Source organism: Amphibalanus amphitrite, unplaced genomic scaffold, assembly GCF_019059575.1.
Source record: "Amphibalanus amphitrite isolate SeventyFive unplaced genomic scaffold, NRLGWU_Aamphi_draft 001132F_arrow, whole genome shotgun sequence".
Lineage (NCBI taxonomy): Eukaryota > Metazoa > Arthropoda > Thecostraca > Balanomorpha > Balanidae > Amphibalanus > Amphibalanus amphitrite.
This window is the reverse complement of record NW_024882626.1, coordinates 171581-187079: the sequence shown is the minus strand read 5'-3', so window position 1 is coordinate 187079 and position 15499 is coordinate 171581. Positions and strand designations below refer to the sequence as shown.

Sequence of the window (15499 nt, the reverse complement as noted above, 5' to 3'; positions counted from 1 at the left end):
CAGGGGTCAATGACCGGCCGCGGTGGTCGGTCACACGCTGGTGCCGGAAAGTGTGGGACCACAACACGCCCCTACCAATATTAATGTGGTCGTGTCATACGGCAGGGTCCGTGGACCGTTCCCGCACGATGATGGACGGCGCGATATCGAATCGGGTCATGAATGAGGCGGAACGCCACCGTTTTAGGTACGCCTTCCAAACGCGTTAGTGATCCCAGCGTTCCTGCGGGTCTGATGTGGTCGATATCCCGTTATTTGTGAGTCTGTTGTGATCAGCCTGCTACGAGTGTGCTATATTCTACTATCACCTGTCCTACATTACTATACTTTTATTCTCATTCCCCTGTCCTGCGCACATCAGCGAACGAGGAAGGAGCGACTACCCGAGGTTCAACAACGAACAGCGGTGGCTGGTGCGTGTGTGAAGCGTGTCAGGCGCCGGCCAGGTGGGAATAAATGACAAAATAGCTCACATTATCCTGGAATATAGACCAAACATGTGACAGACTGACAGACGAGGGAAACAGGAGAAAGTTGAGGTAGACCGCCAGGAACCATATGCCTGGAAGTGATGTTTACAATGCATGGGCCATGTTAGGGCATTTGGGGTTGATGTATGGACAATGGACATGTAATGGTATACATATAATGCATATGGACTTGCAAACCAGTGTGCATGTTTCTATCATTCACAACTGTAACGATTATTTTAGCTACTAACAAGATATCTTGGCTCGCTCCGCGTCGCTTTGGCCATAAAAAGATTCGGGAGAAAATTTGGGATCGAATGGTGTTTTTCCGGTGACGATCGGACGTCTAGAAGCTTCGATATTGGCGAAAAACTTGCTGAACTTGCAAAAGTACTTGGTACTTGCTTGGTACTTGCGAAAGTACTCGGTACTTGCCAAAGTACTTGTTACTTGCTTGGTATTTGCATAAGTACTCGGTATTTGCCAAAGTACTTGGTACTTGCTTGGTATTTGCATAAGTACTTGGTACTTGCTTGGTCCTTGTAAAAGTACTTGGTACTTGCTTGGTACTTGCGAAAGTACTTCGTACTTGCTTGGTACTTGTCGGGTAGGAAAGCTTGCCACTCTACTCGCCCCCCCCCCGTTCCCCCGACTCGACTCCCATCCCTACCCCCTCGGGATAATTCCAAGTTCGTCTGGTAGGAAAACTTTGCACTCTATCCCCCCCCCCCAGAAATCAAACGTCTTAAGACGACTAAAGACCTTCCAAATTTCCATTGGTCTCAGTTCGATTTAATTTGTTTTCAATGAATTGTTTGAACTTTGAACTATGTTTAATTCCAATTTGTGTTTTGTTTCACCTACCTATCATTTCACACTTGCTTTTTGCGTCCTACCTAATAAGCGATTACACTTAGGATGAAAGAGCCGGTGGGTGGCTATAATGCAATACCCTCCACGGTGAACAGCTTGCGAGTTTTGCAGCGGTGCGATTGCTGGGGCTTATCGCTGACTGAAAAGGGTAAATACAGTAAATACAGATGGCTGTGTTGGATCCCTTTGCTTTTGCCCAACATTCAGCGTTGGAATTGTGGCTTTACCTTTCCTCTTATTAAAGTTATCTAACTTTTTGTAGCTTCGTCAGGTTAGACACGACGCGCGCGGCGGTATCCATCTGGCGGCCGCTGGCGGAACTACCGCGCACGGCCCGCTTGCCGCACGGGCCTGGCGGCCGCCAGTGGAACTACTGCGCAGGTGGCAGCACCTGCCCGTGGAGAAGCGGCTGGCAATCGGCCGCCCCACTCCCCACCCCGCCCCCACCCAGCTGGCCGCCAGACCGTGGGAACGACTCGGCTCAGCACTGCCGCACGCGCATTCAGCGGCGGGTTGTCGATTTTTCGAGTGTCGGCTGCCGATCTCCCGAGAGCCGGCCACCTGCCAGCCGCCGTTCGGCTCTGTGTTAAGCATATGGGGTATCTCACTTTTCCGAGATCTACGTCAAACTACGTATTTAAAACTACATATTCTACAGCCGAATCTTCACACTGGGGGTACCTCACTCACAATCGCACGTGAATCAGCCGCATTCCTGTGTCTGAAGCCAATGCTTAAGAGATATGTGGTTCCGCGGCTATCTCGCAAGCCCTAAGAGAAAAAGCTCGCTGCAAAAACTGAGCACTTGAAAAAACCCGCAAACCGACGCAAATAGAATAGTTATACAACACACTGAAACACAAATGCGACAACTGTCTGTCAATTAAATAGCACGTCGCCTATAATGTCTCGAACAATTCTAACGAAACAACTGCATTCCATCTAGTGAGCCTGGCTAAACCTGTTTCATTCATTCTAGGACTACAAAAATACTCCACCGGTCCATCTTCCCAAAACCCTGCGCCACCGTTATCCCTCAGCTGATTCAAAGCGCCGGGCCGTTTCTCCCGTCTTTTCTGGACAAACAAAAGGGCTCCGGTATGTCGTCCCGAGTCCGTTCACGGTCCCCGGTCTCCGAAGGACGGTCTCACCTGTCTCCGTGGACAACGGACGAACCTGCCTGCCACCCTACCTGCCGGCCGACGGCGCTTTGTAAACGGCCTCAGCGCGGCCGCTTTCGGGCTTTTGGGAGGGCTAAAACCGACAGACTGCCGTCGCCGTTTGAAAGTGTGGACTCACGGCACCACACTTTCGTTTAAAAACTCGGGCTCACAGCTCATGGAATCACGGCGGAAAATACAGCTGGCCTCACATCACTGGATGGTTCTCATAGCTTCTGATCTTATCGATCCAATTCGACCGCCCATTGTCCTTGTTAGCAATTCGCGTCCCACTTCCACTGACCACTCGGCGCATGAATCGAACACAGCCCGTAACATGTGCGACGGATCACCGCCGTCTGATTCACTCTGGCGCGTTAATTGCCACCACTTGTCACCTCTGAATACACGAGCTCCACGGTCCGCCGTTCGCGAGCGGCGGGACCGTCCACCCAACACGGGACCTGCCCCCGGACTGTTCTACCCTCCGCCCTACCACCCCACTGCACCCGCCGCCCCGGCATCCGTCCAGTGAGACCCACTGATCCGCTGTCGGCCAGTCCAGCTACCCGGGCCGTCCAGGGTCGGTCCGCTTATCGGTCTGTCGGGACGCACAGAGCACAGCTGGCACCGAGGGGCGGGACGCTCTGTCCCCCCCCCCCCCTACAACGGCCCCGACCCGACGCAGCCGGCCGCGAACCCCAATTACCCCGAGGGGGGGGGGGAGTGTGCGTGAGGTGCCGGGGAGCGGGGCACACACCGGAACCGGCGACCTTCTGTCTCCCCAGGGCGCCGTGTTTGGGGTAAAACTGAAGTACAACGGGAGTAAAATTGGGGTAAAACATGAGTATTTGGGGAAAATTGGGGTAAAAGCGGTGATGTGGGTAAATTGGAGCGCAGACGGTGGTGTGGATAAAACTGGAGCGAAGCTGTCGGATGTATTGTAGACGACCTCAGATTGGGTCGACAGGCGTTCCGGTTCGATGGAGCCGCCGAGGCCTGCGGTTTACATAACTGAGCAGAGGCACTGCCAAATGCCTTCTGCAGCAACCACTGCTGAACCCACTAACTGCTGTGCCGACTGCATCCGACCCTTTTCAGCGACTGCCAAACGCGCCTCTCATGACTGCAAAACTGAGGTCAGAGCTACAGAAGGTTAACGGCCAGCGGTTTATTTCCAGCTGCTGATGGAATGCTGGTGTAGGTTCGTCAACTGATCATAACCATCTCTAATCGAGTTTATAACCACTCACCACCGCTCTTGACCTACATCAAAATAAGTGCGAATTTTGTCGACCAAATACCGGATATGCCCTGATTCATGACTGCGCTTCATACAACTTAGCATTTCCGGTACGCTGCGCAACTCCGGTATAATATTTGCCCCCGACCATTTGGTGACCTATTCATCTCTTTATTTCCAAATGTGAGCCACATCTGCTGATGTTTTCCCATTTACTTTTCTGGATTTCATTGAATTCCACCTTATAGTGTGCAACGTGTGCATGTTATTTTCACACCCTAGGTAGACTAAGTCATAGTCAATTTATCTATTTCTTTCATTCATTTATCTGGTCCATGTCTAGCGACGATGAAGTCTGTCCAATCCCTGTCCGTTGACGTGTTAGAACTGTTGAGTGTTCACCCCAGCCAACGGACTTTACGAGAGCCGGATGTCTCGGTGAGAGGCCTTTTAGAGACCTCACCGTCCCGGAAATCCGACGACCGGCACTCCCGTGTGGCTTTAGGCTCTACTAAGCTCTGAGCTGGGGCAAAGCCTTAGCTTTCGGCTCCAGTACCTAAGCTGTGAGCTGTGGTGACGCCTCAGACGTGAAGCTTCACAATTCGCTTGGCTGGTGCTGGCTGCTGACTGCTGAGTGATACAGGGGCGGAGCCAGCGATAGCTCGGATGGTATATGCTAGATATTTTTGGACATTGGATACTAAATATTTTCGGTGATATCTGGCCGCAAAATCTTGCATTACCTTTTCATGGATAACTGATAAGTAATAAATATCAAATATACCCCGCAGCCCGGAACGAACACCTATTGAACCCGTCTCCTGCATGCCATTAGCTCTGTCCAATGTCAAATAGCTCGGCTCGGCTCGGCTCAACATCGGCTCGCAAATGTCAACCTCACGCCACAGAACGGCGCACTTTCAACACGCTGCCGTTTGGCCCGGCCACAGCGTCGACCGATGGCGTTTTTAGTGCCGCTGGGATAGGAGCAGAGCGGCGGCTGGGAGCGTGCAATACGCGGGGTGGAGTGTTGAAATTGGCAGAGTTGCGGGACGGGAGCTCGGCGGTACGCGAGTTTTTCAGTTTCGACACTCGTTACGACGCTCGTTTTGAGCAGCAGCGGAGAGTGGTGGTTAGGAGGACCCATGGAGGTCAGCGTGTCTGTGTCATGGCTAAGGCGGTGCGATCAGACAGGCGGCATCCGTGTGTAAAATCGCCCGGACAAGTCTGCACAGTGACGGGGCTGTGGACCCGGTTAGCGGTGGTAAGCGGCGCCGTGGCGTTGCACAAAAGGCTCGTGACCCCGCAGCGGCAGTTTGCAGTAACTCATGAGCTGATAACGTCTGTAGGCCGGCTGGGGAGAGATAACGTGACCGCGCTCCATTGCCGAGGCGATACCATCAGCCCAGCCCCGCTGATGGCAGCGCATGGTTGGCGGAAAATGACCCGCGCTCCGCGAATTGACGCGTGTTTGCTATCGAAGACATCTCAAGGCATTTTACGCTTACGTCATGGGTCACTGCTTTTACAGATAATTGCCTTTAATTAAAGGGACCCTCCCACCTTCAAAAAAGTTTATGAATTGGCATGAAAGTGATGTCGCTCGGTTCAGAAAGAGCGAAAACGAATATCTACCAAATTTCACCGAAAAATATTCACCGGTTTTCAAGATATTAGACTTTTACTTTTGTTTACTTTTTGGGATCTCCGCTGTTTCTAGCGACTTTATTTTAGAAGTGCGGCGTTTGCGGCAGATGTTGCGCGCAAATAGCATATACCACCGCGTGCTACAAAACGTTTTAGTCAAACATTCAAAAATCGTTAGATATTTGCGCTGACGTCACACATTCAGAGGGGTGTTCCTAAGCATTAGCCCCTCTGAATCAAAATGCTGCAATTTTGAAATTCAATATTTCCGATTTAAGGCATTCTCGATGTTGTGAGTGCCGAAACCGGTAATTGTGAGCCAGGGACCAAATTTTGGCTATCTCAACTCAAATCTAATGTTAAGGTGGGAGGGTCCCTTTAAGAGAAAAAACCTTAATGCGCGAAAACGTTGACAGGGTGAACAAACGTATCGTCAGATATTGTCAATAGATTACGCATGATTCCCATTAGCTGGCATTAGGACAGGAAACGGATCAAGAACAAAAGAACGACAGGGCTGCGCAAATCGGTATCAATCAAAAGCTGTCAATCACCCGCGCAGACGTTACATAACGAGAACGTGATGATAAATCTAAAAATTACATAACTACCTTTGTATGCCGATAGAGAACGATCCGCATGACAGTTGATGCTTGATTTGCCACTTGCCAGTGCTTCATATACAATTTGAGCAAAAAGACGCTGCAGATTACGAGTGTGCTAAAATGTCTGGCGAAATGTATGTATTTAAGCTTCTCAAAGAAACAAGTTAAATTGTTGTTCTCATAACGTTCAAAACATGACCATGACTCAAAGTTGCATGAAGTTCCATACCTATTATTCAAGAAAACACTGGATTTTCAGTGCGGTTTTCAGTGATTCACGGTGAGTCGACCAGCTGCGCCTCACTTCCCACCCCTCCCTCCTCTGCAATCCCCCGGTGGGGCTGGGCACTCCCCCACTGGATGTGACCCCCCCCTTGATAGGAACGATGACAAGAGAGGTGCAGCTGTGACGTCTGTCGACGAATGCGTGCACAGAGCGGCCCGCTTATCTAACATGGAATGTGACGTAGAGGTGGGCTGGGTCCCAGCCCAGCCCTGGTCCCGGTCCTGGAACTGATCCCGCAGTCCTAGTTCCATGGAGGTGTAAATAGGTATAAAGTGCAAATAGAAAATTAAAACGATAAGAATGGGAGAGAGGAAACCGTCCAAAAGGATAATTTTCCATTACCGGAAGGACGTTCATCCATTCGAACGAGAGTTATTTTTGACACGCCGGTAAGAAGTCGCATTATAGCAGAGAAGCTCCGGATAAGCAGAGAAAAGAGGAAACCAACGTCTCATTTTTCGACACAATGGTGGGGACAGGGGCCCTGGGGAAGAGGTGGGTCTGCAAGGAGATACCATATAGGTTCCGGAAGGATTGGGGTCGTCGCGCAGGGCAGGAGGGGAGAGGCGGCCGGGGGAGCGGCCGCAGGAAGTAAGTGACGTCATTTGAGCCATCGCAGGCGTGACGGAGGAGCCACTTCCGGCGCCGGTCACCGCTGGAGCATCACAGACAGACGCCAGCTGTCAACACCCGTCACCAGCTGCGTAAGTCACCAGCCATCTCCAGTGATCACCAAACCTCAGTAAAGGACACCGATGTCAATTAAAGGGACTATCCCACCTTCTAAAATGTTGTTAAAACCCGTTAAATTGTGCCCGACTTTATAGATTGGATGACCAGGAACACGGTTCTGGCATTTATTTTTCATTAAACATCTTAGGCTTCTCATATTCCAAACACAAACATTCAAATATGTGACGTCACAGCCCAAAATTACCTCCTTCCCCAGGCCACATTACTGTCATAAAGCTGATTCTTTTTACTCTGTAGGCACCACAACAAAGTTCAGACCAAGTTTTAAGCGATTTTTCAACGAACAAACCCATTTAAATCAGAATGACTAAACGAGGTGACGTCACACTAACGGTCGCTCCTGTTGAAGATAGGGCCTTGTGCAAGGCCCATTTTCAAATGAAGGGAACGAATTTCTTCAACACCAAGAAGCCGCGGGGGTTGCAACCTAGATAGATAGTGGTTTCTGAACCTCGCCGCAAACTTGGCTATCTCAACTCAAACCCCATGTTAAAGGTGGGATAGTCCCTTTAAAGTTACCATAGGTAGTCAACGGATGTCATCTCACGTCACCAACCGGTAGGCAGTACCATTGCATTCACCAATCACCATCTAATACCAGCAACTCAGCCGGTACCCAGTCGTCATCGAATGCTGACATCAGTCACCCAAACACGGCAGACGGCATATGACGTGTGGAATGATACGGTGATACGGCGTATTGGGCGCGGTGTTCGACGCAATAAAGACCATGCGACTTCTGCAAACATTGCAGGCTCGATAAAAGTGGGGAGGATTGTCGACATAGGATGTCGGTGCCAATTGCCATGTTGGAGTGACGTTTCTAAAGGCGATGTGCGTCAGGCTTGTCGCGGGGATTAGTATGGGCATGTCAATTCAGCCGTCGTTTATGAGTGCCCCGCCTCAGGACAGAGGCGGATAAATCCGCCGATAGACACCCTGTCGCTGTTGCCGTATCTGAACGAGCTTTGAGTGACATGCACTGCCATAAAATGGCCTATGATGCCACCAATCACTGGTGTGCCAAGGCCAAACGTGACGTCTACTGGCGGATCCAAAGGGAATATCTAGGGAATTTACCGCTAGCCCCCGAACTATCGTATCTCAGCAGTCAGCAGCAGTCACAATGTTGGCCGTTTGCAGCAATAAAGTGCAATGACGGCGAATGATATTGAATGACGTGTTGTAGCAGGTACTCACATAGCAGCAGGACCACGTCGCTCTGTTTGGTTTTCTCCATCGCGACTGGCACACCATGGCTTCCAGCAGCCAGGTCAAACTCGGCTCCTCTCAGCTTCCCCAGTTTGAGGCCAGAGGTCACCACCAGGTGTCTCTATTGCTCCGGTCACTCTCGCACACAGCTCGCACAAAACGATCACACAGGCGACTCGCGCCGGTCATTCGAAAGGTCACGCAGTGTGGTTTCTCGGTCACTGAAGTCTGGTTGTTATCGGTGACGGTCGCATGGCGACGCCAAAACCTCGGTAACCGTCTATGCGCTCCACACCACGACCACGGTCACCACTGAAGAACTAGCCGGGTTGTCCTCTCCGGCTCGTCCGTGAAGCTTCCTGTGAGCTCACAGTCACTCTCCAGAACGATCCACTGTACCACAACCCTCTCCGTTCCTCTCACAACCAGCTCACCACGTTAGCTCCCGTCTTTCTCACCAACCACGTCCTCTCCGCTCACTCTCCTTTCTCACCGGACTCAGACAATCCACTGACACTCCCCTGCCTCTGTCACTGCAGTTCTCCACCACCCGACCGCACGAGTTTCAGCTGGCTCGCGCCGCACGACGCGTACGACGGACGCGGCACACACGCGTGGGGCGCCTTCAACGCGCGGGCGGGCACTGAGCCACTGATACTGGCGGCAGCGGCAGCGGCGGCGGCGGCTGGCGGCAGCGGGCGCACACTGGGCCGGGGGTCCGGAAAAGTGCTAGAAATTATTTGTGATTGAGTTGTTGATCTCAGTGACAAGCAAACATGCTAAAAACGAAGTGGGGCTCGCCGGACTTATTGTCGGACCCCCCACCCCCTCGGCCGGCCGAGGGGGGGGGAGGGTTGGTACGACTCCTTTTTGCCGTTTCGCCCCTAATGGAGCTAGAGCCTCGCGGAAAAAACAAGCGTGTGCGCCGTTTCAAGGCGGAACGATTGATACCCGATTTTAAGGTCCCAGGTCAACCGGTAACCTCTGAGGTGAAGTCAAAAAGCCCAAGGTAGGGTTTGGTTTTTGGCAAATAATTTCGCAAAAAATGGCCGCAGAGCAGCGATTTTGGCACCATCGTGTTCGCCTGGCTCAGGCGCGTCGAATGGTATACTTTTTGTTCGGGTGAGGTCAACTTAAGGTATTGACCTCGAGTCAAGGTCAGTTCAGAGCCCATCAGGCCACGAACTTAATCGAAGGAGGTCGTATCGCATATCATTCGATTCGGGAGGTCTTCCCGAGTCCATTGGTGGCTTTCCCGAGTCGCTGGCTCAATTTGATCATGAGTTATTGACGAGAAACTCCTATGACCGGTGTGACGTCATAAATGACGTCACGGAAGGTCAAAAATGCAAAAGTAAAGCATCGGATCTTGCAAGCAGTGCACGAAATCACGATTCCGTGTGCTTGAGATAGCTTGAAATCATTCCATGCGCAAAAACAGCAGTTTCCTTATTTCCCCATTCACTTTTAATGGTGAGGTCACGTGACCTCGAAGAGTAGCAGGCGTTAGCAAAAATTGCGAGTAGGGCATGACAGAAAGATGATTGGTGGTTTGTATGGCATGGCCATTTTTAACGGCTCGAAATAACATTTCTCAAAAAGTCTAACTAAAGAGCAAGTTGTTGTTGATTATCACTGACTTGTGTTTAGGGGTTAATAATGACTGAATTTTTTAGTTTGGCCCAGAAATGTTGACAGCATTGTGTGCGTTGATCAATTCTGAGCTCAGTGACATATATTTCATTTAGATTATAAGCGTTTGTTTTTCACAACTTCCAGCGTTTTAAAGAGCGCCGGGCCTTCAGTAGAGCGGCGAGGTGACAATTGCCCCTACATCATGTGGTTTACTGGCGCATATCTCGAAAAGTAGCAGGGAAAAGCAGCAAAGCACCTATATGGAACAAAAGATGAGTAATCAGAGGCTAGTATGAAATGTTCATTTTTAGCCGCTCGAAATAACGTTTTTATAAAAGTCTAATTAAAAAATTGGATATGATTTTAAATTACGTCTTGCAGCTGCTTGCAAACAGCTAGCTTATCTTGCAGAAAAGCGATGCAATATGTCAGAATGATGATGGCACAGTGAACAACAGTGCCCTGAACTAGTCTGACAGGAAATTTCGTTCAAAACGACGATTGGTCAACTAATAAATTACCACTAAAGTTCATCATTAAAATCGGTAAATGTGGTGGCCTATAGAGAGTCTAAATTGTCTTGTGTTTGGTGACAACTGACGACCTCAATTTTGACCTTAGGGCAAAACTAGCATCGGAATCGTATTCTTCGATCAATTTGGGATTAAATGATACCTATTTTGTTCATATTGCGGACAGTCAGTTTGGGGGAATTTCTAGCGCTTTTTCAGGCTGCCGGCCTACAGTGGGGCGGCGGCGGCGGCGGAGCGGCTGGCGGCGGCGGCGGCGGCGGCGGCGCGGGGCGGCGGCGGGCGGCGGCGGGCGGCGGCGCGGGGCGGCGGCGGGCGGAGGGTCGGTCTCACACACCTGGCCGCGCTGTGAACCGAGGCCGGCACACCGCTCCGCCACCGCCGCCGCGGTGTCGTGCCGGGTGGATCACTGGAATGCTACGCGTTTGGAGACGCCAGTGAGGATAGACAGCGGCCGCTGCTATTTGTCAGCGGTGGTCATCAGAAAAAGGTCTATGGTATGTGACAATGAAACATGATATATTGTATGACAAAATCAGACAGTAGATGATGAGAAGGCATGGAAACTTTTTGTTGGAAACGTATACGGTGAAATACTAATAGTTATTTTGAATGTAAAATAATCAGAATAATGGAAACTTAACATCCATCCTGGATAATTTGAACAACTCGAATTACATTTCCCGTATTTTGACTTCCAAGTTCCAAAAGTGCAAAGATGTTGCGCACGTACGTGCTCATCGCCTCACTTTAATCGTTTGATAATATAGGTACGATAGAAAGTTCGATTTGCTGGCCTCCTGTTCATAGCCGCTGACGGCAGGAGATGGTATTGGGTCTCGGGTCGTGCCGAACGCTGATTGTATCGAGCAGCTCGAACGCTGCTAGCCACCACTTCTTCACGCATTGTGAGATTAGATCATGTGAAGATCAGTTTCTTCAGAAGGATGATCGGAGATGATCGGATCCGGGGAGGCGGATTTGAGGCTGAGCGGTGCTGGCAGTGCGTGTGATTTTACGAGAGAGAGAGAGAGAGAGAGAGAGAGAGAGAGAGAGAGAGAGAGAGAGAGAGAGAGAGAGAGAGAGAGAGAGAGAGAGAGAGAGAGAGAGAGAGAGAGGAGATGACCCCGAGCACTAATTATGAAGTGTGTCTTGTTCAATCTACCCAATGACCAGCGTCACGCCTGCTAAAAATCAACAATGACACGCTGAAATTACTGTCAAGGGCAACATCAGCCGCCATTGCAGAACATCCCTACTCGTGATCTTCCCGACTCTCCGCGCTCGTGTCTTACCCTGCACAATCTATTCAGCTGGCGTCTGCCCTGACTTGCCAGTCGTTTGGTGCGCCGCCCGACGACCCTGAGCCGACGCCAGCCACGGGCGCCCCTGCCCCTGCCCCGCTCCCGCGACCCGACCCGTGACCTGTCTCGTGACCTCCGGCCGCCCTGTGACCTGCCGTGACCCCACCCAGTCACGCGTTGTTAGAGCTCTGACACAACCACCATCACTAGACGCTCCTTTCCGGCCGCTGTGGGATTGGCGAGAGCCTAGACTTAGCCTTGACCAGCCCCGTCTCTGTGAAAGAACGGCTGTTCAACGGAGCTAGATACGTCTATATAGAAGACGTTGAACACACGGAAGGCAGGCGTGGAGGCAAGCGTATGAAGGTGAACACTGAACAGTGGGCCGCTCAAAGAACCACCAGATTTAGATCTCGACTTTATTACGTCAGGGGTTCATCACACTTGACACGTGGGAGGAGTCTGGCGGCAATGATAACACATTCTGCACTTCGTCACGTGCCAGGTGACCGAACCTTGCAGACACCACGTGCTCAAGGTGCGTGACTGACGCATTCCAAACTTCCCCAGCGCACGCACACAAAGACAACACCAGGCGGCTTGTGTCTGCACGAACACAAGGCGTGCATTATCTGTTGATGTGGCACATTTTGACATAGGATGCAATTGCAGACGCTAGGGCGTAATGGGTACACGCTCAGTATGATGCGGTCAGCAGTTGTGGCTATTCCGGGTATGAAACCCGAGAGACATGGTAATACCAGGGGAAGCTACGGTACGTCAGACCACAATCATGTAGCGAATCAGCAGTCTGCAAGCTGGGCATGTATCATGTCACCGGCCAAGAAGTTTGCGACAGCTTAGGTTTGCGACGCGTCGCTAGCAAGCTTCATAAAGAAATCATAGTTGTTTTTCTTCATTAGATGATTTTCGTCATTGGATAATAATTGACTGTTACAACAAAACTGTTAACCCGCGCTCCACTGGGGTCTGTGTATAACACGGCCCACTGGGGGAGGGGCATTTATAGCCCCCCCCCTCCTAACTCCGAAACTACTGGGCCAATCGTCAAAAATTCAAACGGCATCTAATAGTCCCGGAAAAACTGTCGAAGAAAACCTAATTTCATTGACCTCGAGGTCACCGATGACGTCACAGGTCAGGTCAAAGTAAAAATTATCGATATTTGGCTTGTTCACTTTTTGGGCTCTGGCTGCCGTCTTACAAGTAGGATCATGCTGATTTTTTGGTTTACACACTCGTGAACAGATGCTTTAGCCTTTAGATACCCTGAGGGTACGAAACTTGTACTTTGATTTTCAGGTCAGGGTCAGGTCATCATAGGTCACGGAAATCTTATGTCATAAGTCGGTCATATATGACACATGTTTTATGGTCTATTTAGGCCATAGATTTCGAATTCGGTGTCGCCTGTGTCATTTGAGGCCATTTTCATCTGAATATAGCTGAGATCAGGTCACTTTCAGGTCAAAAAAGATCAAATTTTGAAGTTGAAATTTTTCAACAACAAACATGTCTGTCGGATGCAGTTTGAGCTCAGGAACACGATGGTGCTATTTATATTGGTGTACGATGTCAAATTCGTACAGAAAAATTGATTTCAAAAAATTAAAAATTGTTAAATTTTTGCTATAATGCGTATAACTTGGCCATTTTTGAAGGTATCTAGCTAAAACTTGCTAGAGTAAATCATAGGCATGTGTTCTATCATATATAGGTTCCGGTTTTTACGAAAAGTCAAAAAGGGTTTGAAAAAAGATAAAAATACACATTTAGAATTTTAATATATATCATTTTTAAAATTTTAAAATTTTTGAAAATTCGAGAATACAGTTTGATAGCGCAGTTCATTCTGAGTCCTCTCATGCAAAGAATTTGGATCTACCTCAAAAACTATGTTCTTGGGAGTGATTCCCGTGGTTCAATGTTTTGCGTCGAAATCGGCAGAACATGACGTCACTCTGACGTCATTTCCGGCCGACCTATGATAGACACGAAGTTCAAATTTTGACAAAAGGTGTCAAATTAATGCAGCTGAAGGTACTTAAAGTTTGGTGGCGGTACGTCAAGTGGTTTAGAAGTTACTGCAAAAAACGGGAGGGGGCTATGAATAGCTCCCCCCCCCCCCAAGTGAGGCGCGGGTTACTATTTCTAAGTTGTAGTTAAGCACGGTTTTAACTGAATTATGCTTAAATCTGTTTGTAATAATTTCAAAAATCCTTTTCAAAGCAGTTTCAGTTTTAACCCTCGCACGACCAGGCCATTTCTCATAACACGAACGACCAGGGGGGGGGTTGTTACGACCCCCCCCCTGGCGTTTCGAAACGGAAGGTCGTAGAGCTTAGCGGAAAAAACCAACGGATTGCTCTCAACGAGATCTCGCGATTGGTGGTATATTTTTTGGTCCTAGGTCAACATTTGACCTACTTTTGACCGGTCAAAGGTCAAATTTTCGGAAAAATAGACTTTTTTCAACTTTCGGCGGCGATTGCGGCAAAACGGTGGGAGATATCGACTTGAAACCTTCACCATCGTGTTCCTTGATCAATTCTCTATCGTTTGGTATGTATTTCGTTTCCCTAGCTCTAAAAATGGCGCGTTGGGAGCGCCGGAAGTCGGCAAGGTCACAGTCGGCGGCAGAAATTCGAAAAATCAAAATTTAAATTTTTGAAATTTGATTGTATTTTTGGATTTGGGAGGTCCATTTGCTCCCTGTAGAAGCTAATATTGCTGCATATTCCCATTGAGGTGACAAGAATTAGCAAAATAGTGGTTCGGGCGCTTTTCAAAAATAGTACCGGACGCTGTTCCCCTTGTGACGTCATAGCTCCGTGACCTGACCTGACCCGGTCAAATTTCTTATACCATATGATAGCCAATACTTGCCCCAACATGCATGGGAAGTTTCATCACGATCCATCAACCGATGTCCGTACCACCGGCAGAAAACCTCGGGCGTTGGCACTCAGTTTGTGAAAATCCGGCCGGAGGCTGTACCTCTTATGACGTCATAACTCCGTGACCTGACATGACCCGATCAATTTTTTTTCGGCAAAAGATGCGCAAAGGTTGCCCCATAAGGTACCCAAAATTTGGCGGCGCTGCGCGCCGCCGTTTTTGCACTATTTCCGAAAAACCTCAGGGGGGGGGTTGATACAACCCCCCCCCTAGGCGTTCTAGGGTTAATTGTAACATCGTTTCGAGCCTACCTCCCCGGAACCCTATGGTTACCAACAGCCCCCTGCTACCGTCTGTCATTGAACATAACTATTCCACCCACTCTCCCGATCTGTATCTGTAGGAAGCCGAGGGTGTGGTCGTGCCTCTCGCCAATCGGGGTCACCTCCCACGCGCTGTGTCGTATGAGTGATCTCAGCGGGAGCACAGACAGCCGCCATCACCTTGGGTGAAGGTTACACTGGATGACGCCCGTCCATCACACTCGGTTACCCCCTCCCCCTCCCCCCAGCTGACAGTCTCTCACACCGTGCCTTCTCACTCATTGGCTGTCCGTGCATCTCACCTTCTTACCTATCCCACCTGAATTCACCGAGGTTCACCAGATCTGGGCGCGACCGCCAGCCAAGGATTGTGCAACGCGCAACATGCATTCCTGTGTAATCACGATGGGTTCGGTCGCAGTATTACCCCATTCTATCGGCTGTGCGGTCTGTCTGACGCTGAGTCAATCGGCGCAGCCCTGCTCACCACCACACCCCGACGGAAGGTGAGGCGGCTTACCCGCACCTCGGCCGGGCCC

At 50.0% G+C, this 15499-nt stretch overlaps 1 protein-coding gene across 2 annotated transcripts in view; it reads right to left on the bottom strand.

Moving 5' to 3' along the window:
* LOC122370449 (rho guanine nucleotide exchange factor 10-like) overlaps positions 1-8894 on the bottom strand; it is a 52670-nt gene extending 43776 nt beyond the window's left edge. The window contains exon 1 of one of the 2 annotated variants that reach the window (XM_043346096.1): positions 8238-8894. In XM_043346096.1, the coding sequence (XP_043202031.1) occupies positions 8238-8277 (40 nt within the window). In that variant the 5' untranslated portion in view covers positions 8278-8894. Of the gene's footprint in view, positions 1-2494; positions 2873-8237 lie in introns of those variants that run through there. The other variant, XM_043346097.1, reaches the window with a different exon arrangement.
* Positions 8895-15499: the final 6605 nt, after the last annotated feature.